The sequence below is a fragment of the Rhinatrema bivittatum genome, chromosome 9 (assembly GCF_901001135.1).
Source record: "Rhinatrema bivittatum chromosome 9, aRhiBiv1.1, whole genome shotgun sequence".
Taxonomy (NCBI): domain Eukaryota; kingdom Metazoa; phylum Chordata; class Amphibia; order Gymnophiona; family Rhinatrematidae; genus Rhinatrema; species Rhinatrema bivittatum.
In genome coordinates, this window is record NC_042623.1 from 127,158,095 (window position 1) to 127,181,700 (window position 23,606).

The following is a 23,606-nucleotide window of genomic DNA, read 5'->3' on the forward strand; positions in this document are numbered from 1 at the left end:
CACAGTGAGGACCCACTGGTCCGTCGTTATTTTGACCCATTCCTCGTAAAACCTCGTTAGTCTGCCGCCCACAATGGGGACCATGGAATGAGCCGGCTGCCCATCATTGAAAGGTCTTTCCACTCTGTGCCCCGGTTCCGGAACTGGGTCTGCCGAACCGCCGCCCACAAAAGGACGGAGTGTAGGACTGCTGTCAACTGGCATTGTAACGAAAGGAAGAACCCAATCCTCTGGTCGTCTGAGTCAGTCAACCTCCTCGAAAATGAGACCTGGAGGGGAAAGATCCTCTCGACTTTGGCCTATCCTCCAGTAGGCGATGCCCTTTATTCTCGCCCAAGGACTGGACCAGGTCCTCCAGCTCCTTTCCAAAAAGAAGCTTACCCTTAAATAGTAAGGAACCTAGCTGGGCCTTTGACGAAACATCAGCAGCCCAATTCCGAAGCCACACAAGATGCCGAGCAGATATCGCGGATACCATGGTTCTGGCCAACGTGCGAAGCAAGTCATGAAAGGCATCCGCACTGTAGGCAATGACCGCCTCTAGACGACCTGCCTGTAAGGCTTCTTCCTGAGATAAGTACTCACTGGCAAGGAGCTGTTGCACCCAATGGAGACCTGCTCGCAACGAAAAATTACTACACATTGCCGCCCTAACCCCTAGGGCGGAAACTTCAAATATCCTTTTAAGCTGGACTTCCAGCTTACGATCCTGCAGGTCCTTCAGGGCCGTGCCCCCTGTGACCGCAATGTGGTCTTCTTAGTGACCGCCATCATGGCTGAATCCACCTTAGGAACCCTCAAAAGTTCCAAAGCCTCCTCAGGTAAAGGATATAGCTTATCCATGGCCTTCACCACCTTGAGTCCCAAATTCGGAGTGTCCCATTCCTTAAAAAGTAAGTCCGTGGTTGAGAAATGAAAAGGGAAGGAGGTAGGAGGCCCCCGGAGCCCCAATACCACAGGGTCCATAGTGCTAAGGCGAGACTCCTCCTGCGGAAGCTGAATACCTAGTTCCCCTAGGATAGCCAGGATAAGAGGCCCTAGTTCATCCCTATGAAAAAGATGGACCACCTTTGAATCATCCCCATCCGTCCCATGGGCTCCCTTCAGACTTGATTGCTGCCTTCCCGCATCCCCTTCCATCCCCCTTGGGGGCTGAGAAGTCAACTCCAGATCTTCTTGGTCCTCTGACGCTGAAGAGGAGTAATCGGTGTCAACCTCCTGTGCTCTCAAGGGCTTCAGATGCGGGGCCGGCAATGAATCCGCTTGGCTCTGATCAACCATTTGTCCAAATATGGGTGAACTAGAATACCCTCCTTTCGAAGGAAAGCTGCCTCCACCACCATCACCTTGGTGAAAGTCTGCGAAGCCGTGGAGAGACCAAACTGAAGAGCCTGAAACTGAAAATGTTGATCCAGAATCATGAAGTGGAGAAAATGCTGAGAATCCTGATAGATGGGAATATGTAGCTAAGCCTCCATGAGATCCAAGGAAGCCAAGAATTCTCCTTTGCATACAGCCGCTATGTCCGACCTGAGGGTTTCCATCCTGAAGCGTGGCACCTTGAGTTTTGCACTGACCTTCTTTAAGTTGAGTATCGGCCGAAACGAGCCCTCCTTTTTGGGGACCAGAAAATAAATGGAGTATCTCCCCTGATGGAGCTCTGCTCTGGGAACTGGTACTACCGCACTTAACCAGCATAACTGGTCGAGTCAGTTGTACCGCCGCCCGCTTGACTGGATAGCTGCATGGAGAAATTAGAAAAATGTTCCCATATAGGACGAGCAAATTCTAAAACGTAATCATTTTTTATCACATTGAGAACCCTGAGTGATCTTGGCCCACTCGTAAAAGTGCCGTAAGCTACCTCCTATAATAGGAACGACAGAATGGACCAGCCTGGCATCATTGGGTAGACTTACCTCCTGCCGAGGAGCCACCAGAGGATCCCCTAAAGGACTTTCTGGCTCCACGAAAGGATTGTCCCCATGCTTGCCCCCGCGAAAAATATTGTGTCTGCGGTCCCGGCATACCACGGGTAGGCCGCGATCTTCTACTGGACTGAAAACGAGACCTTGATTGAAAAAATCTCTTACCCTTAGGTTTATCCTCGGGTAACCTGAGGACTTTATAGCCTCCAAGTGACTGGATCAACTGCTCTAGATCCTCGCCAAACAAGAAGTTACCTTTGAAAGGCAAAGATGTCAATTATGCCTTAGAGGAAACATCCGCCGCCCAATTGCGAAATCAAAGCAACCTTTGGGCGGCCACAGCTGATGCCATTACACTGGAGGAAGTATGCACCAAATCATAGAGGACATCCACACCGTAAGTCACAGCTGCTTTCACACGCTCAGCAGTATCTGCGTCCACACCTGATTGAGGCAAATTACCTTGAAGCTGCTGTAGCCACTGGAGACAAGCACGCTGCACAAAACTTGAACAAAGCGCTGCACGCAAACCCAGGGACGCCACCTCAAAAATCCTTTTAAGGTATAACTCCATCTTATAATCTTGTACATCTTTTAAAGTGACCAAACCAATAACCGAAATCGTGGTGCACTTAGTCACAGCAGACACCGCCGCATCAACTTTCAGGAAAGAAAAAATTCTAAATACTGTTCTGGTAGAGGTAAAGTTTCCCCATGGCTCTGCCAACTTTTAAACCAGAATAAGGAGTCCCCCATTCCTCTTCTACTAACTACCTAACTGATTTGTGGTAAGGGAAAGAAGTTGGAGGATCTTGGATGGCACCTAGTACCGGGTCCTTGCCGTCCAAATCCTGGTTCTCCTGAGGCATTTTAACCCCAAGAACCTGGTAAGCCAAGGAAAGCAAAACCTCTAGCTCTTCCCTTTTAAAAAGGCGGACTACCTTAGGATCCTCTGCCTCATGAATAAGAGAGACCGGGTCATCCTCTTGACCCACATCCTCGGTAGCCGGAACAACCGGAACCACCAGGGGAGCTTGGCCAGACCCCGAATCAGTACCACCAGGAGCAATGATAGCATCCTCCGGATCAACCGCCCCAGCTGCATCACCCTGCGGGCAAAAAATTAAGTCCTGGGCTGAGGGAATCCTATTACCGGGATAGGAGACCTCCTGGGACAACCCCCAAAGGACCCTCAGTGGGCTGGACTGGTGGAATCTGAGGCTATGTAGCGCCCCAAGCCGCTTTCTGTCTGGCCATATAAGTATCATGAAGTAACAAAATAAAGTCTGTGGAGAAAGGCCTCCCTGCACCAAAACCAGCATGGTCTGGTTGAAAAACAGGCAAACCAGAGCTTTCTTCCCCTTCTAGCCCTTTTTGCCTATTCCCCAACCTGGAACGGGCCGGAGACAGAGATGGAGGCCCTTCCTCCACCCCGGCGATGCGGGAACTGCAGAGGCAAAATCCAAAATGGCTGCCGTTCCTGCGCCAGCCGGGTGAGGTAAAAAAGAAGTTACAGCTGGTCCAAAACACAATGATACTTGACGCTGTTTAGCAGGAGAAGGAGCCACAGACGAACCCTCCCCACCATCGGCACAGTTAGTGCATAACCCCAACCTATTAAGTCGGGAAGAATCAGAGCCGCATGAATGGCATTCCCTGCCACGAGCCATAAGGTAGAGATAAAATTAAAATCCTCTCTCTGAAGGTACTCACCACGACAGAAGAAAAAGTCCCCCAAACAGCCAGAGCCCCACAAAAAGCTCCTACCTAAGGGGAGGAAGTCGCTCGCCTGTAAAGCAGTGCTCCGTGCAAACACAGTTTTTGGTTTGTTTTTTTTAATTAGCTTTAGTTAAAAATGAACAACCTGCCCTGAAAGATAGGCAAAAATAGCCAAACGTTTTTGGAAAAAAGTATTGTAAAGAGCCTGCAGCCGCCTTGTGAAGGGAGGGATCTGCACAACCACATTTACACTTCACGGGTGCCCAGACCAAACACACACAAGGGTACCAATCCCCGTCTCGGCCGCCTCAACCGGACAGGGAAGAACCCTAAGGATTCTAAAAAAAAAAAAAAAAAGAAATCCCCGGGAGGAAGGCTCAAAAGAAAAAAATTAGCTAAAAAAAATTAGTCAACTGCAGAACTGCAGGATTAACAACCTCTGCCATCTGCTGGAGACAGAGAAATACTGACGAACTGCAGGTGGCAAGGTTGCTTATTCGGTATCAGCGAGGTTTTTTCTCTGTCTCCATCTGCTGATAGGGGGAGATGAACCCAGCAGTCTGGACTGATCCGGGTACATACAGGGAAAAATCTTTCCCTCTTTGGGTGTCTGGAGTTTGCTCTATAGCACAAGCTCATAAGAGGGAGCATACCTCTTACTTGGGAATTAATAATTGATTCATGGAGTGGTGACATTGATGTGTAACTGATAAAGGAGGGTAAGATTGGAAACTGAGATAATACCCTCTCTTCATTATGGATAGAACCCACTGGTCTGAAGAGATGAGGGAAAATTGAGGAAAAATAACAAAACAAAAAAAACAAAATTGGTAGTCAAAATTCTTGAGACATCTTAAGACAGCTGATGAACTTGATAAAATAGCAGCGAATTGTGAGAAATTACAGAAGGACCTTGTGAGACAGACTGGGCAACCAAATGGCAGAAGCAATTTAAAGGGAACAAATGCAAAGTAATGCATGTAGGGAAAAATAATTCCAACTACAGTTACATGATTCTGAGGTTCCATGTTAGCAATCACCACCAAACAAAAATGATCTTAGAGTTCTGTGCACAGTACCTTGAAATATTTGGCTCAATGTGCAATGGCTGTCAATAAGGCAAATAGAATGTTAAGAATTATTTGGAATAGAGAACAAAACTGAGAATATCATAATGCTGTTGTATTGATTGATGGTGTGATCACACCCTGATTATTTATTTTAAAATGTTTATATTCTGCCTATATCGACCAATGGATGTAGTTCTGGTCACCCCATCTTAAAAAAGACAGCAGACAGAAAAAGTACAGAGAAAGGTGAAAAAAATGGTAAAGGAAATGGAAAAGCTCCCGTATGGAGAAGGCTAAACAGATTAGGGCTCTCTAGTTTGGAAAACAGATTACAGAGGAGATATAACAGATTTATAAAATCCTGAGTGGGGTGGAATGGGTAGGGAATGATTATTTACTCTTTCAAACACTAGGACTAGGGGAACTCCATGAAACTAGCAACTAGCAGATTTAAAACAAATTGTAGTAACTATTTTTTCACTCAGCATTCAAACTACAGAATCTGCTGGCAGAGGATGTGGTCAAGGCAACTAACAGTGGGGTTCAAAAGATTATTGTACAAGGTCCTGAAGGAAAAATTCATAAACAATTATTAGCCAGGTAAACATGGGAAAGCTAGCTCTTTCGCCTGGGATTGGAATACAAGAAAAAGACAGACTACTGGGGATTTGTCATGTACTTGTGACCTGGACTGACTACCACCAGAGAGAGAATGTTAGGCTTGATGGACCTTGGTCTCACCCAGAATGGCACTTATGTTCTTGTGTTTTTGCTGTGGCCTATTTCTTAATTCTAGACCAAGATGGCTGAGTCTGCAGTTGCTGCTGTTAATATTTCAGCATTCTACAATGCTCCTTGATTACATTTACTACCTCTAGTACCTTCTCTCCAAATTAATTCTCTCTAGTACGAAGGACATTTGCTATACTGTCATTTACATCATCTCGTAGCCAGATGCTTTTAACCATGCCAGTCTTCTACTTGCTATTGCAATGGCTAAAGATCTGGAGGAAGTATCAGACATCATAAACAGTTCTTGCTAGATGTTTTGAACACTCTTATGCCTTGTTTAAAAGAGGCATAAACACTGCCTGATCATTGTTTGCCTGATCAAGAAAACTAAAACGTCATGGGATAGGAGGCGATGTCCTTTCGTGGATTACAATGGTTAAAAGACAGGAAACAGAGAGTAGGATTAAATCGTCAATTTTCTCAGTGGAAAAGGGGTAAACAGTGGAGTGCCTCAGGGATCTGTACTTGGACCGGTGCTTTTCAATATATATATAAATGATCTGGAAAGGAATAAGGTGAGTGAGGTTATCAAATTTGCGGATGATACAAAATTATTCAGAGTAGTTAAATCACAAGCAGACTGTGATACATTACAAGAGGACTTTGCAAGACTGGAAGATTGGGCATCCAAATGGCAGATGAAATTTAATGTGGACAAGTGCAAGGTGTTACATATAGGGAAAAAGAACCCTTGCTGTAGTTACACGATGTTAGGTTCTATATTAGGAGCTACCACCCAGGAAAAAGATCTAGGCATCATAGTGGATAATACTTTAAAATCGTCGGCTCAGTGTGCTGCAGCAGTCAAAAAAGCAAACAGAATGTTAGGAATTATTAGGAAGAGAATGTTAATAAAACGGAAAATGTCATAATGCCTCTATATCGCTCCATGGTGAGACCACACCTTGAATACTGTGTACAATTCTGGTCGCCACATCTCAAAAAAGATATAGTTGCGATGGAGAAGGTACAGAAAAGGGCAACCAAAATGATAAAGGGGATGGAACAGCTCCCCTATGAGGAAAGGCTGAAGAGGTTAGGGCTGTTCAGCTTGGAGAAGAGACGGCTGAGGGGGGATATGATAGAGGTGTTTAAAATCATGAGAGGTCTAGAACAAGTAGATGTGAATCGGTTATTTACACTTTCTAATAACAGAAGGACTAGGGGGCATTCCATGAAGTTAGCAAGTAGCACATTTAAGACTAATCGGAGAAAATTCTTTTTCACTCAACGCACAATAAAGCTCTGGAATTTGTTGCCAGAGGATGTGGTTAATGCAGTTAGTGTAGCTGGGTTCAAAAAAGGTTTGGATAAGTTCTTGGAGGAGAAGTCCATTAACGGCTATTAAATCAAGTTTACTTAGGGAATAGCCACTGCTATTAATTGCATCAGTAGCATGGGATCTTCTTAGTGTTTGGATAATTGCCAGGTTCTTGTGGCCTGGTTTGGCCTCTGTTGGAAACAGGATGCTGGGCTTGATGGACCCTTGGTCTGACCCAGCATGGCAATTTCTTACGTTCTTAAGAAGATGATTCTTTTAACTTTTGCAAGGTATTAAATATTAAAAATTGAACAATTTGAAGTTTGTGTGCGGAAATTCTAGACTGCAGCATAGCTGTTTGAAATTGTTTTCATCCTACACTATTCAGTAGTCTTTATGCATTTCCTCAGGGAGCAGAAGAAAAAGCTTTTGATTTTTTCACTTTTCATAGTCTACTCTACTACAAGTGAGTCATGTGGAAGCTATACTTTGGCATGGCCTAGACAATACTGAATCCTGTATTCAAAATCAATTTTTTTGCTACTGGTAGGGGTGACAAGGGCTTTTTCAGATTCTGGATTGAAGATCGTGCAAGGCTTTATAGACAGGAATGGGCTTAACTGGTTTTGGAGAATGAATGAACTTTAATACTATGGAATTCTTCCAAATGGTATTTTCTTCAAGCTGAAAACATTTTCTTAAATTTTCTGAAGGAACTCCAAATATGATATGCCCTCAGTAGTATTATTCCTTAGACTCTAAAGATGATATACTGAAAAATTCCCATAAATTGTGATTGGATTCAGAATGGTCTGAAAAATCTGAATTTTCAAAGTCTGGAATTATGATAGGAGAATCTATGGAGGAGGAGATGACTTAAGAGCCTTCTGGTAAAGAGTGATAGGAGACTGGGTTTGTAGCTGCTCTGCTGGTCTCTCGAGAATCAGTTGAGATGATGTTTCTTCCTTTGATGTGGATGGTCAATTTGGGTCTGACATACTTTCATATAAAAGTGCCCCACAGTTTTTGAATGAAGAATTCTGGTAAAGGCAGCAATGATTGAGGGAGATTTGCCTTTGATGATGTACCTGACCTCGGAACTAAAACTGGAGGTAAAGATCTGTATGCATTAAGAGAACTGCTTTAGACTCTTGGTGCCAAATTTACTGTATCTTGATATCTATGATGCCATAGAAAATGCTTTCTGCACCGACATGTATGTCGTCAATGGCCTCAGTGCTTATTCTTCAGTGTGGCGTTTCTTATGGTATGACGTCAAACCATAAGCACAGTGCTTCTCTAGTGGCGTGCCTTTCAACAGACATTGATTTCTCAGTGTGGTACGTAAGGGCAATGCTGAATCCTCAGTGTGGCACTTCTTAGGGCACGGTGTTGATTGAATTTGTGCCTATGCTTTGGAGAGTTTCTTTAACAATGAAGATTCATAATTCCTCTTTTTTCCAGTGCCATGATGACGTACTTAAGTGCTTAAACTTTGGAGTCTCCAACCCTTTAAGTTGCTGGTCTCTGAGGAAGTACTTCCCCCAAAGACACTAATATTTTAGTCTCATACTCCTCTAACTGTATAGGATATTTTACCACATGGACTACAGTAGAATCATAAGATGGACCAAGACAGCATAGTTCATTTAAGTCCTGAATTCCCATTTTATGCCAGCATTTTACATAGGGCTTAAAAGGGCTCTGACTTTTGGTGACTTTACCCAACATGCCTAATGATAAACTGATAATCTAAGTGAAAAAAAACCCACTTTTTTGGCTTGAAAGTTAAATAAACTAAATTTAAAATTACCAAAAACTTCACAGCAACAGCAACAAGAGAGCAGAAAAAGTCTCCTGTCAAAATGCTGAGAAGGATAAAAAAGACTGAAGGGGCTCACACAGTGGTGGCAGTGCAGTATCTCTCAAGCATGCTTGGAGATAGCATTTTCTGCATCAACACTGCTGGATGATGTCACTTGTGGGGCTGTTTTATTCCTGCTCGTCCATGGAGAATGGAGGAACCTCGCTGACTTGATGCCACTTCAATTAAAATCAGATTTTGAATCCTTGTAAGCTACATTAAAGCTTTTGTACAGCTAACACAATATTACCTGGTAACACAACTCTGCTAGATGGGGAGCTTCCCGTACAGCTGCAGGGTCCATCCTTCCTTCAGTTCCTTTTTCTAGGATGTTTAAGATGGCATGAAGGCATGTCCTTGGGCATCCTAGAACACCTGAATGAAAACAATGATGCAGTTGACCAAATTATAAATAAAATAGGGGAAAACTCCTTTGATCAACCATTTACTATTTTATTTTGAATTTATATTACCTGTCAATAAAATACAAGTAGCAAAAGGTATTAAGGATTTTTTGGGGGGAAGGGGAAAAGGGCTGACAGTAGAGAAGATTTTCTATCAAGCGTGTGGAAGCAAAAAAGTAAATCATACAGTGCACTATATACAATAAGAAAAAGTGTATAAAGCATACTAATAGTATCCATTTTGTAATCACCTTAGTGTGGATGGACAATAGAGACTCCAGCAAGCTCATAACAATCAAAAAGAAAGAAAATCAGGACGGATGTGTGACACTTCTGAACAAGATGGACATAAGCCCTTTACTCTAACCCCTCTTGAAAACTATCCACCCAAATAGCATCATACAAACATTTGAGGTAAATCAGTAATATACCACACTTTGAGAAAATATACTGTAGCATGGCTCCCGAATTTAAGGGGGAAAAAAAAGGTGTACAATCAGCAAGAATAGTTAATCAATGAGCCCTGAAGCAGGAAAGTCAAAGATGGTGGCAGCCAGTAACATGAAATCAAATGTGGTCGAGCTTTGTAGACATGACAGAATACAGGAAGTTCTTATTGAAATGATCTCCACCATACCATTGTATGCTGAGTGGTCAATATCAATCAAAATGTTACATCTCTGACAAGCAAAGTGAAAGAGTATGAACATAGTATTCTGGTAAAGATCAGTTGCCGTGGTTCAGAATACTTCTATGGTGCATACAAATAGGGGATTGACCAACAAAACTGGAAAATTTTCAGTAGAGTCTGTCCAAATAATTTTCTGGTGGTCAGGATCCCAGAAGGGCTAAAAATAGAATGAGGACAGTGCAGAGACCAGATATGAGATGGACAGAGTACACAGGTCTGTGCCTCTGTCTGGGGTCATACAATTTGCTGAGAAAATAGATAATCATGCTGTTCTGCAGGGGAAATTGGGATGAGATTCTGACTACAGCTAAAGTTGCCTACTCATTGAAATCCAAAAAACATATAGTGATATATACAATATATCATAATCTTTACTTATTGTACACAGAAAATATTTTTTCTTTTAAAATTTCGAGACACAAACCCAAGGAATACCCTCTTAAAAATCCCCACCTATACTCACACTCCATTCATTCTTCCTTTCACACACATTATTCTCTAGAAAACTTTGTTAACCCAACATCTTTTCTTATATATTAAAATATTTCAAACATCTTTTCTCATTCCAAAACGAATTTTTCAAAAAGCAGAAAAAAATTCTCATTTCAATAAATTTTCATAACTGCCAGAACAATCACATTCTTCACTTGATATCAACAGTTATATTGTTCTTATATTCTTTCTCCTTCCGATCCTTCTACATCCTCTCAACATGTTTTGTCTTTTCACAGGCTTCTTCAGGAGTGCATAAAAAATTCTTCTGCTGATCATAAATCTCCAAAGTATTCGTTTTAATAGTATTCCCATACAGACACCACTTCCACAGCGTTCAACCACCCATCATCAAGCGAATGATGGGTGGTTGAACGCTGTGGAAGTGGCATCTGTTTTCAGAATCGGCAAGGTAAAATGTAAATGAAGCATGGGATATACCGTAAGAACGGTTTTCCTGCGGGAGCTCTTTTGAAATACATTGAAGAGTGAGAGTCGGGGAACGTATCTGTTAATGCGTTCAATTGTTCTTTGGACGCACAGATGAAACCTGTATGGGAATACTATTAAAACGAATACTTTGGAGGGGCTACTAGGATCATAGTTCCTCTCTCATTCCTTAGTTTGAGAATTGTCTTGGAAACAAAAGGAATGTGGGGAATGTGTCAGTTCCTCATTTTATGGAGCTGCAAATGCGTCCAACACTAGAGTACACTGAGATGGCCTCTTAAGACAATAACAAGGTAGGTTGTGATTGACTGTCAAGACAAAAAAGTCTATGGTTGGAGTTCCCCACTGACTAAATAGGAAATGTATTATGTCCAAGTGAAGAGACTATTCATGCGGTTGAAGACAATGACTTAGTGTGCTAGAACATTCTTATTTCCTTGGAAAATATATTGCTGAAAGATGAATATTTCTTGAAATTGCCCAGATCTATATATTTAGGGTCTCTTTGCAAAGTAGCGTAGATCCTGTTCCCCCCTTGCTTATATAAAATATTGCCACTGGACTGTCCCTCTGGATCTCGATTAATGTATTTCTCAACTGTGGCTAGAATACCCAAAGAGCCTTGAAGACAGCTCTGAGTTCAAGTAGGTTGAATGTGAAGACTAGATTCTCAAGAAGTCCATTCACCTTTGTGAGCAAACTGCGTTGAGATGTGCTACCCAACCTTAATGTGATGCATCCATTGCTAGGACTTCTTGTATGACTGGAGAGTAAATGCTTTGGCCAAAAAGGATTGCCTCCTTTGTCCAGCATTTTGAGATCACGAGACATTTGCAGATAAATGAGTTAGATATTGAATGTATTGGTTCCAATATTTGAGATAACACTGGGCTGGTCTCATATTTAGACATCCAAAAGACAGTGGAGAGAAGACAATCTCACAATAGAATATACAGTCAAAGCAGGGAGGGGTGCACAAAGTTCCAATAAAGTAATTATCCACCCACATAGTCAAAACATCACAATCCTTTATTCATAGTTAAGCAGTCCACATGGAATCAATCCTATTTAGGCAAAGCTAGTCTCCTGATACAACCATGTTTTGCAAAAAGCTGCCTTGGCCCTCCCAAGGCACTATAAGGTGGATAATTCAACATATATCGGGCTGCTGGCAATTACAGTAATTGTCAGTAGCCTGTCAGCACTTGAATTATCCATCTTATAGTTCCTTGTCCCTCCCAATGCAGCCTTTTGTGAAACATGGTCATGTCGGGGGACTAACTTTGACATACCAGAGTGGCAGCATCTACTGTAAATGCCATATGACCTAACACCTTCAAGAATGGTCAAGCAGTTATTCATTTGTGATTGCAGAGAGATGGTCATCTGTTTTAAGGTGACTGCTCTTTGAATTGGGGAAAAGCTTTTCCTTTTCATGTGTCGAGAAGCGCCTCTATGAACTCAAATTGATGTGTAGGGGCAGAGTGGAATTTACTATGAATTCCAGATACTACATATTGTGGATAGTAAAAATGTGCCCGATATTAGTCATCTAAGTAAGAAAAGTCAAATACATTTTTCCTAAAGTAGGCTGCTGATATTACTAAATACTTTTACGAAAATTTTAAAAGCCCGGCAGGCGCCAAAACCAGGAGATATGCACACAAATTGGGCCACTGTACACTGAATAGATGTTATAAGCCGCCCATGTTTGCATGTATCTCCTGCTGCGCACACAAATAAAAAATTTACAAGAAAGGGGTGGGGTGTGGGCATGGTCCGGGCATGTCAAGGCCTGGCCAAGAGATGGGCGAGTAAATACATACACTGGAGTGCGCCGGGGGTCTCCTGCTGCACAACTACTTCTGCTATAGATGACATATAAATTTTAAAACAAAAAATATTTAGGAAAAATCACTGGGGTTTTAAGGGTTGGGGCTAACATGGGGGAAGGAAGGCTATTAAGATAGGGAGATTTGAAAGTCTTATCCCTTAACTGGACAAACTGCGAATTACGTCAGCATGCGCAGTAATTCGCATACGCAGTAAATACAGAATTTCCATAACATGCGTGTGTCCATTTAAATTTGTGCGCACATGTACGCCAGTCTAGGCTATTTTATAACATGTGCACATGTACGTGTGTAGGTTATAAAATGACAGCGTGCCTGGATGCGAGCCGATTAACGAACAGACATGTGCACCCGTGCACCTGTTTAAAAGTTACTGTCCCCGTGAAAACTCTTTGGGCTACAGCAAGCCCAAATGACAGGAATTTGTACTAAAAATACTGATCTTCCCGTGTTAACCACAAATATTTCCTGTCAGATTTGTTGAATGGAATATAAGCATACATTCTTCTACATGGGGACACAGATAATGGCTAGGAAGAGCTGGAGAGAAATCCAACCGCACTGCCAAAACAGGGCCACCCTGGGATTTTAACAAGCTATAGCAATCTACAGCATCATAAACGTGATTTGGCCTTAAAAGACACTTTGGGAAGCTTCAATTGTATAGAAGGGAAAAGATGTTTCTGCAGGCTATTCCCTCCATTGCTCTGTTATCAGAGAGGGCTGGATACAGGAGCTCCAACATGCATGTGAGGTTGCCTACTGAAATAACTCAATAGAGAATTGGAACTGCAGACTTTGCTGTGCCTTAGGAAAATATGTAGCTCCCACAGGACTTGGAAGGAGGTGGTATAGAGTCTGGCATGCCTGACATTTACTTTTAGTGCAAAGCAGAGATAAAATGTCCATTGATCACAACAAAGGAACAGCAGTCAGGCTCTTTTCTCTGGGGTAGATTTTATAAATTTACGCAGGCGCGAACAAAAGTACGCTGGATTTTATAAGATACGCGCGTAGCCGCGCGTATCTTATAAAATCCGGGGTCGGCGCGCGCAAGGGGGTGCACACTTGTGCGTGCCGAGCCCGGCGCGTGCTGCCTGTTCCCTCCAAGGCTGCTCCGAAATCGGAGCGGGCTCGGAGGAAACTTTCTTTCCACCCCCCCCCCCCCCCGCACCTTCCCCTCCCTTCCCCTACCTAACCCACCCCCCCGGCCCTATCTAAACCCCCCCTACCATTGTTGGCAGATTTACGCCTGCTGAAAGCCGCAGCAGCCCGCTGATGCGCCATCACCCGACCCGGGGGCTGGTCCGGAGGCCTCGACCATGCCCCAGGTCCCACCCCGAACCGCCCCCTGTCCCCGGACACACCCCCTCCCCTTTTATGAAGCCCCGGGACTTATGCGCGTCCCGGGGCTGTGCGTGCACCGGCGGCCTATGCAAAATAGGCACGCCGGCGCGCGAGTGCCCTGTGTGCATAAATCCGGCTGGATTTATGCGCGCAGGGCTTTTAAAATCCGGCCCTCTGTGCACTACAGCATTGCTTTCCACTATAAGGACCAAGGTTTGATATGCAGAAAACTACCCATCCTCACATTTTGGCAGGATGCTAAACTTCCAAGGATTGCACCTGGCGCCTACCGATTTACAAGCCAGACAGAATAAACCAGTTGGCACATGATCTCCAGTGATTTACCTGTGGTGTCATACCTCCCTCTTTTTACAGCCACATCAGAAGTAAGGAGAGGAAGGGAACAAGGAGAATGATCACTTCAGATCCCTGACAAGTCCAAATTCAACAAAGCACCATAGAAGACTGGAAGATGCTTCAAAGAAAAAGCTACCTACAAGCCTTTTTCTTGTCAGTAGCTCCTGCTGCTGGACTCACCAAGGGAACAAAGTTACATGGGACTACCCGGTGCTTGACCCTTCGGTATAAGAACTCAGACCTTAGTGGAGTTTACCCACTGAAAAAAGGAAGAAAGTCTCAATATGACCACCGTCCAGAACACCCCCAAGTCTTGGCTATGCTCTTCTTGGAATCTGGGCCTAAAGCCTTCCCAGGAATAGCCTACTCTTCACTGTTTCACCAGGCTACATGTGTGCACCATCTGCTGGAGATAAAATTACTGAAGCGCTGAAGATAGTATCAGACCTATACAGAGAGAGTGAAGTCAGCTTTAAGCATTTTTTTTCTCCATCTGGCAGGGGGACATAACCCAATTCTCTGGACTGGTTTGTTAGACAGTAAGGAAGTTAGAGATTAAGTATAGGATCAAATAAACAATAACACTAACTCATGATCCAGGAGAATTTTTTTGAATAAAATATGGCAAAATGCAGCACATATTCTCTTTAAATGTTACTTGATATTTAGCTGGATATTTAAAAGCAAAAACAGCCCCAAGTTCCAAACTGTTCTGCTTGTAGTCCAAAAATAATGTCGTCCTTTTCTGGGTAGAGTTAGACATGTCTAGATATAATTTCATTTTTAATCCCAAAAATAGAACATTTAACTTTTGTAGCAAAAGATTTTAATAATCAATCTTAATCACTATTCAGTGTGAAATAGACCAGTAATGTGGAGTTATCAACTACCAAAGTCATTGAGTTCTTCAAATGCTTTGATAGAGGTATATCAACATTTGATAAGAAAATAAGCTCCAACTAGGGTGCAGATTCTTCAGGTGGAATCTTCAGGCATACCAACAATACTGCATTAAATAGCAAGAGCAGATATGTAGATGTTCCAGAAAATTTTGAACTAGAATAAGGTCTGGAAATTCTCTTTCATATTTTTCTCATTTGCATATCTTTTTCTCAGAAAATGTTACTATACAAAATGTCTTGATATCCTAAATAGATTTATGATCTGAGTTTACATGTTAATTTTTTATAGTGCATCTCAAACATTTTAAAGTAGCCAAGTAATTGAACTGAGATTTATGATGAAGCAGAAACAAAAAAAATAAATCAGTAAAGACTTGGATTTATTACCTGCCTTTTTGAATACTCAATTCACCCAAAGCAGTTTACTATACATTAGAATAGCAGTATATGAACGCAGGTCATTTGTAACTGTTTAAGGGTATATTTATTAATTTGCAGCAACAGCATGCATTGTTACTTACTAGGCCTCATTGAGATTAATGGGGCATACTGACTCAAAACATTAGTAAACAATTTAGCAAAAAATACTCCCTTAATGGGGTTTAAATGACAGACAAAAATGCAAATCTTGAAACTGCAATGCTTGCCCGCATGCACTGGGCATTGGCATGAATTCACTGTTATTAACGGATTTTACAGAATAAATTTTAGAAATGGAAAATTTTCCACAGAAATATTTTCCAGTCCACATCTCTGAGAATGAGGGCGAGAGAGAAAGAGAAAAAAAGAGCAAATGAGTGAGAGAGAGCAAGGAGGGAGGGATAGCAAAGAGAAAGCAAATGTTGCTTACCTGTAACAGGTGTTCTCACAGGACAGCAGGATGTTTTATTTATTTATTTTAACATTTTTCTATACCGTCGTTTGGTGAGAACCATCACAACGGTTTACATTTAGGCACATAAATGATGCTAATGTATCTTAAGTTACATAGGTGCCATTTTAGGGTCGGTAACAGTTTGTAAATGATATCAAATGGTAAGTGTAATGAGTCATGTTAGTCCTCACATATGGGTGACATCATCAGGATGGAGCCCAATCACGGAAAACGTCTGTCAAAGTTTCCAGAACTTTGACTGGCTCCTACTGGGCATGCCCGGCATGGCACTAACCCTGCAGCCAGAAGGGGTCCCCCTTCAGTCTTATTTAAAAGCTACAGGCAGTGCCGAAAAATAAAATAGTAAAACATTACGAACCCAACACCGTGGGCGGGTTTCATGAGGACTAACATCCTGCTGTCCTGTGAGAACACCTGTTACAGGTAAGCAACATTTACTTTCTCACAGGACAAGCAGGATGGTAGTCCTCACATATGGGTGAGTACCGAGCTGAGGATGTCCGAACATGCACCAAATGTACCCAAAGGCATGCAACAGGCACAACAACTGGGGTGGAATTTGGTAGAGGGCATCCTGAACCCCACCGGGCAGGCGGAAGGGTGTTGGTACGTCACGTTGTAAAGAGGTTACGAAGGACAGACTGGCCGAAGATGGAATCTTGTCTTCCGGCTTTGTCCAAGTAATAGTGGGCTGCAAAGGTGTGGACAGAACTCCAGGTGGCAGCCCTGCAAATTTCAGGAAGCGGCACCGATCGTAGATGTGCTACTGAAGTCGCCATGGCCTTCACAGAGTGTGCTTTAACACGGTCTTAAAATGGAATGCCCGCTTGCTGATAGCAGAAGGATATGCAGTCCGCCAACCAGGGGGAGAGAGTCTGCTTACTCACAGGCTTCCCCTATTTGTTAGGGTGGAAAGAGACAAACAATTGAGTGCTTTCCCTGTGGGCAGCTGTACGGTCTAGGTAGAATGCTAGAACCTGTTTACAGTCAAGGGTATGCAGAGCCTGTTCTCCTGGATTGGCATGCGGCCTGGGAAAAAAGGTAGGTAGTAGGATGGATTGATTGAGATGAAAATCCGAAACTACCTTAGGTAAGAATTTCGGGTGAGTGCGGAGTACTGCCCGGTCCTGCAGAAGTTTAATGTAAGGCGGATAGGTAACTAGAGCCTGCAATTCACTAACTCTGCGAGCTGAAGTGAAAGCCAAAAGGAAAATCACTTTCCATGTGACATATCGAAGATCACAAGAGTGAAGAGGCTCGAATGGTGGTTTCATGAGCTGATCCAGAACCAGATTAAGATCCCAAGAAGGGGCCTGAGGACGTAGCGGAGGCTTGATGTGGAGCAAGCCCTGCAAAAAACGTTACAAGGGGTTGTACTGATATAGGGCCATCCCAGACACCTTTATGGAAGGCGGCTAGCACACTGACATGCATTCTGATGGAAGACGTCTTAAGACCTGACTCTGATAGATGCCAGAGATAGTCCAGAAACTTCGGGATTGGACAGGAAATGGGGTCAAGGGACTGAGAAGAGCATCATGACGTGAACCTTTTCCATTTGTAAGAGTAAGCTTTTCTCGTGGAAGCCTTCCGTGAAGCAATCAAGACACGGGAAACTGGTTCAGAAAGGTTAAGTGGCTGAAGGATTAACCTTTCAACATCCATGCCGTCAGGGACAAGGCTTGAAGATTGGGATGGCGTAGGCACCCGTCGTTTTGAGTGATCAGAAGTGGGCCCTTTCCCAAGGGAATGTGCCTGCGGATGGAAAGATGCTGAAGTATTGGAAACCACACTTGGCGTGGCCAGTGAAGTGCTACCAGGATCATGGCTCCCTTTTCCTGACGTAACTTCACGAGAGTCTTCGAGAGAAGAGGAAGTGGAGGGAATGCATAGAGCAGACCGGTTGCCCATGAGAGGGAGAATGTGTCTCTGGGTTGAGAGTGTTTGCTGCGAATGAGAAAGCAGTATTTCTCCACTTTGCGGTTTTGTGGGGACGCAAAGAGGTCTATCCGAGGATATCCCCATTGTTGGAAGATGGAGTTCGCTACCAAGGGGTTGAGAGACCACTCGTGCGGTTGAAAGACGCGACTCAGCTTGTCTGCCAGCACATTGTCCACTCCTGGCAAGCAGGTGGCCCTGAGGTACATCGAATGGGAGACAGCTTCCGCCCAAATCTGCGCAGCTTCCTGAGACAGAAGGAAGGAGCCCGTGCCTCCCTGCTTGTTGATGTACCACATAGCCACCTGGTTGTCCGTCTGAATCAGGATGACTTGATTTGAGAGGCGATCCTGAAATGCCCTGAGAGCATATCTGATTGCTCAAAGGTCCAGGAAATTTATTTGGTGTTTGACTTCCTCTGGAGACCAAGATCCTTGTGTCTGCGGATTGGCCACGTGGGCTCCCCAACCGAGGTTGGAAGTGTCGGTGGTGAGAGTGATTTGAGGGTCTGGAGCCTGAAAGGGCAAGCCCTGGAGGAGATTGATCTGATTTTTCCACCAGGTGAGAGACAGGCGGAGTGAGATGATGACGTGGACAACAGTCGACAGGGGCTGAATGGATTGAGTCCATTGAGACCTCAGAGTCCAGTGCATGAGTCTCATGGCCAAGCGGGCCATTGGTGTAACATGGACTGAGGATGCCATGTGTCCCAGGACGACGAGAAATTGGCGTGCAGTCGCGGAGTGCTGAGACTGCAGCTGGTGAGCAAGAGACACAAGAGTCAGTGCTCGTTGTCAAGGTAGGAAAGCCTTTGCCTGCAAGGTGTCCAAGTCTGCCCCAATTAACGACGAGGTTTGAGATGGGACTAAGTAGGATTTGTCGTAGTTGACGAGAAATCCTAATGAAATTAGAGTGTGTAAGGTTAGATTGAAGGACGACAGAGCAGCTTGCTGAGTGGAAGCCCTGATTAACCAATCGTCCAGGTAGGGGTAGACGTGAAACACCTTGGGTTCTGAGGAAGTCTGCGATGACTACGAGGGATTTTGTAAAGACTCGAGGCGCAGACGCTAGGCCGAATGGAAGCACTCGATATTGATAGTGCTTGTGGCCTACTAGAAACCTCAGGTATCTGCAATGAGCTGGAGTTATCGCAATATGAGTGTATGCGTCCTGGAGGTCCAGAGAGCAGAGCCAGTCTCCTCTTTGTAGAAGAGGTAGAAGCGAGCTCAAGGTGACCATCTTGAACTTTTCTCGCTGGAAGTACTTGTTGAGGGCACGTAGGTCCAGAATAGGACGAACAACTCCCGATTTTTTGGGGATTAGAAAGTACCGGGAATAGAACCCTAGGCCGTGCTGAGAGTATGGTATGTGTTCTATTGCTTTGGACTCGAGTAGGAGGGAGACCTCTTGATCCGGAAGAATGGAGTGATCGGATGTTCTCCTCATCGGTAGAGGTGGGGAGTCCTGTGGCACGGAGAGAAAGTTCAGATGGTAATCCTGAGCAATTATTGCCAATACCCATTGGTCGGAGGTGATTGAGTGCCATATGTCGTGGAAGTGGCACAATCGACCTCCCACTGGTATGAGGCGCAGAGGAATCTGGCTGCTGCTCTCTAGGTGGAAGTCAAAAACCTGAAGCAGGCCCTGGTTGAGGAGCTGCTTGTGGCTTTTGTTTATGTGTTTGACGAGACTGCGGTTTTTGATAAGGTCTCGTGGCACGGGATCTGGTTAGTGGCGGGTAGGACTTCTTCGGGCAGAAGAAGGACTTCTTAAGAGTCCTTCCTGAAGGGCTGTTTTGAAGAGGAATCGGAAGGCATCAGAGAGAGCTGTCTTAGGGTCTCATGATGGTCCTTTAGTTCCACCACCATCTGTTGAATCTGTTCGCCAAACAGATTATCTCAGACACAAGGCAGGTCGGAAAACCTGTCTTGTACTTCCGGGCGATGGTCAGAAGACTTGAGCCAGGCCCACCTTCTCGCCGAAATAGCAGTTGCAGATACTCTAGTAGAAGTATCAAAGATGTCATAAGTTGTTCTGATCTCATGTTTGCCTGCCTCAAAACCCTTGTTTACTAGGGTTTGTAATTGTTCTTGAAATTGCTGAGGCAGGGAGTCCGAGAAGTCCTGTATCTGCTTAAAAATTACCCTGTTATACTGGATCATATAAAGCTGATAGGCGGCAATCCAGGAGATGAGCATGGACCCTTGGAAGACTCGGCGATAGCATCTAGTAACTTCTGTTCCTTGCCAGGTGGGACAGAAGTATGAGGCTTTGACCTTTTTGCTCTCTTCTGTGCAGACTCCACCACTACAGAGTGGTGATCTAATTGTGATTTCTGTAAGCCTGGAGCTGACTGCACCAAATAGGTTGTGTCAGCTTTCCTGTGGACTGGAGAAATGGAGCCAGGATGTTCCCAGTTCTTCTTCAGGAGATCCAGAAGAACCTGGTGGATAGGGATACAGGTGATTACTTTAGGGGCATCCAGGAATTGGAGCAACTCCATCATCTGGTGCCTATCATCTTGTTCAGTCTGTAATTGGAAGGGAACCAATTCAGACATTTCCTTCACAAAATTTATAAAGGAGAGGTCCTCTGGAGGAGAACGCTTCCTACTTTCAGTGGGTGAAGGTGGTGAAGGTAAATCATCAGTGTCTGGAGAGGAATCATCAGTCCAGGTATCATAAGGATCAGCACCTGTCCCTCTAGGCACTAGAGGGGGAAGGGATGGTGGGATACCTGAAGGTTCTGGTCTAGACTGAAGGAATTGAAGGAATTATCAGAGGCACCAATGAAGGCATCGAAGGCATCGATGGATGGCTCGGTGGCACCGATGGATGTATCGGTGGCGAGGGACTTATCGGCATCGATGGCTGAGGCAGAACTCCTGATGGAGTGATGCGGAATGGTGTTTCTCCTCTCGATGACACTGTAAGTGGGGAGGGCACCGGAGCCATCGGAGACCCGGGATCCATCGGTGGAAAAGCAGCCATGAGCGCTTCCATCCTGGAGAGCAGCGGTGCCAGCGCTGCTGGAATCGGGTCAATGATCAGTTCCGCAATCAGTACTGGTGTCGGTGCCGGAGGAACCTGAAGTCATTGCATCGACTTATTGATGGCCTCCTAAACCATCCAGTCCAGTTCTTCCCGGAGACCTGGAGCAAGCAGCCCTGGCTTCGGAACAGAAAAGGGAGGCAGAGGCATAGCCGGAGGGACCACCATTGAAGGCGGAGTCGCAGCTCCCGATCCCCTGTCAGGTGAGGGTTGCCTCGGTGACCCAGTCTCAGAAACCGTCAGTGCCTTTTCTGGACGGGATTTCTTCGACAGCGGCTCGGACGATCGCAAGGTCGATGATTTCGCTCCCTCGATGGTCTGAGAATTACGGTGTTAATGGCGATGTTTGTCCCTGCGATCCCCTCGATCCTGAGGGGGAGTAGAGCATGTCGAAGGCCGAGAAGTCGTCTATGTCGGGCGGTCACCGGTCGGTGGTCGATGCTGGCACGAAGTTGACGGTGCCGGCTCTGATGACATTGATGCAATGGATGGAGTCGGGGTTTGAGCACGGAAGAGAAGTTCCATCTTCTCCATTCTGGCCTTGCGACCTTTTGGTGTCATCAGGGCTCATTTGGTGCATGTCAAGACATCGTGCTCGCATCTTAGACACATTACACAGACTTTATGGGGGTCTGTAATAGACATGGTGCGGGTACAGTCCGGGCACCGACGGAACCCCAACACCATGGCCGTGGAAAAAATCGAGCCGCGGAACGGTCGACGGCCAGTCTCGACAGTAATCGACGGAAAATGGGTAAACACTTACCGGAGTACCGCGGTCTGAAAAAAGTTAGAGGAGGGACCCCTGTGGGGCAAATTAACTTTTAGTAATTCCGTGAGGAAAATTCCTGTCAGGAATCTCTTCAGAGCTCCTTTACCGCGAGGCTACTGCTGCGCAGAAAAAAGAAGACTGAAGGGGGACCCCTGCTGGCTGCAGGGTTAGTGCCATGCTGGGCATGCCCAGTAGGAGCCAGTCAAAGTTCTGGAAACTTTGACAGAAGTTTTCCATGATTGGGCTCCATCCTGATGATATCACCCATATGTGAGGACTACCATCCTGCTTGTCCTGTGAGAAATACGGTGTTCATTAATTGATCTAAACAAGGAGTGTGAGAGAGGAGGATTCAGGGAACTGCATTCACTGTGATAAAGAAAAGCTGGGGCTCTATAGAGAGAGATTGAAAAGGAGCAAAAGCAGATCTAATATGTAAGTAATATTATTGAGAGGAAGGGGAAAGCAGAAGAAAATAATGCAGGAGAGAATAGAAGAGGAGAAAAGAAATCCAGGCAAAAAGGAAGAGACATTGTACAGTATTTTCTGGGACACAAGTGTGCCATAAATCTCCTTACTTGCAGGTAGGTGCCACCAACAAGGTGGGCATACATATTTTCTTCTTAATTTAGTAGCGGCATCAACCTGCTCAAAATGCACAATGATAACTATAAGGAGATTTGTGACATTAATACATTCCAGAAAATGCTGATCAAATTTTCCCCAGATTAATCTCAGGGTGAATAAGTCTAGCAAATACAGGTTTATTTTTTTATTTGGTTAGAAAGTTGAAACAAAAATGTCATAACCTGCTTTCACAGCTCTCAGCACTATTTTAATAAAAAAAATTCAAATTAAACTCTTTGAAAAGTAATCAGTTAAATAAAAACATAATTCTTAAACTGACCCAAACAACTGAAAAAATAAAAAAAGAAAACAGAAGGAAAAGCACAATATTTTAAGAAATTTTCTTTTATAAAACTGCTCAAATTGCCTATATCATAGAACTATGCACTTAAAAGAGGAACACCTAATAATTATGTTTTGGACAGAACATGCACTACTGCTTTCAGTAGGAACAAGAGATACAAAAACCACTCCTAAACAAATGAACATAAAGCATTCTCCAATTAATCTCATGACAACTATACAATGAGGCAAGGAAATGCTCTAGATGCTATTAACACATTACTGATCCTCGAGGAAAAATAGGTCCCCATAGAATACCTGGATCCTGCAGATTGGTGATGCTGACAGGTTTCTTCACCTCATAACCCAGAAGATACAAGGCCAGGTTAGGTGGATTCAGCTCCAGTGAGGTGATGAGGAGGTTCAAGATGTAAATTTTTGTTTCATGTCGAATGTAAGCCAGTTTCTTCTCAGATTCTAGTTCTAGACAAGAAAGGTACTGTTGATGTTAGTATATATAAAGTTTGGGTGCATTCTAACAGAACAGCCATAGTGTACACAGTGTAGGGGATTCATCTCATTTCAGTTCTCTGGCCAGAGGTCATTTCTGAGAACAGTTGCCTACTTAGTCCAGATCTAGCCAGCTACACCCTCTGATCATTAACGGCCAAGCTAGAGTCTTTGCCCCAAAACAAACTCTTTGCATCCCCAGACCCCAGAAATAAAAGGTAAGACCACAGCTAGATAAGATACTGGGGACACTAAGAACACTGGATTACATGGCATATAAGAACTGTTCACACTGCTACATGGGCTCAGAAATAATAACAGTTGTTTGCAGGTGGACGGAACAAGCATAAACTACAAGTAGCATGCAGTCAGGATGTGCTCCAGCCACAATTAGAGCCTCTT

General features: G+C 44.2%; 1 protein-coding gene across 4 annotated transcripts in view; it reads right to left on the reverse strand.

The window, feature by feature from the left end:
* NUP205 (nucleoporin 205) overlaps positions 1–23,606 on the reverse strand; it is a 558,669-nt gene that overhangs the window by 300,501 nt on the left and 234,562 nt on the right. For all 4 annotated transcript variants that reach the window (XR_003858760.1, XM_029616971.1, XM_029616970.1 and 1 more), the window contains 2 exons: positions 23,013–23,177; positions 8,885–9,009 (listed from right to left, as the gene is read on the reverse strand). Coding sequence is in view for 3 of the 4 variants with exons in the window: in XM_029616971.1 (XP_029472831.1) it covers positions 8,885–9,009; positions 23,013–23,177 (290 nt within the window). In the remaining variant the exon portion in view is untranslated. The remainder of the gene's footprint in view (positions 1–8,884; positions 9,010–23,012; positions 23,178–23,606) is intronic.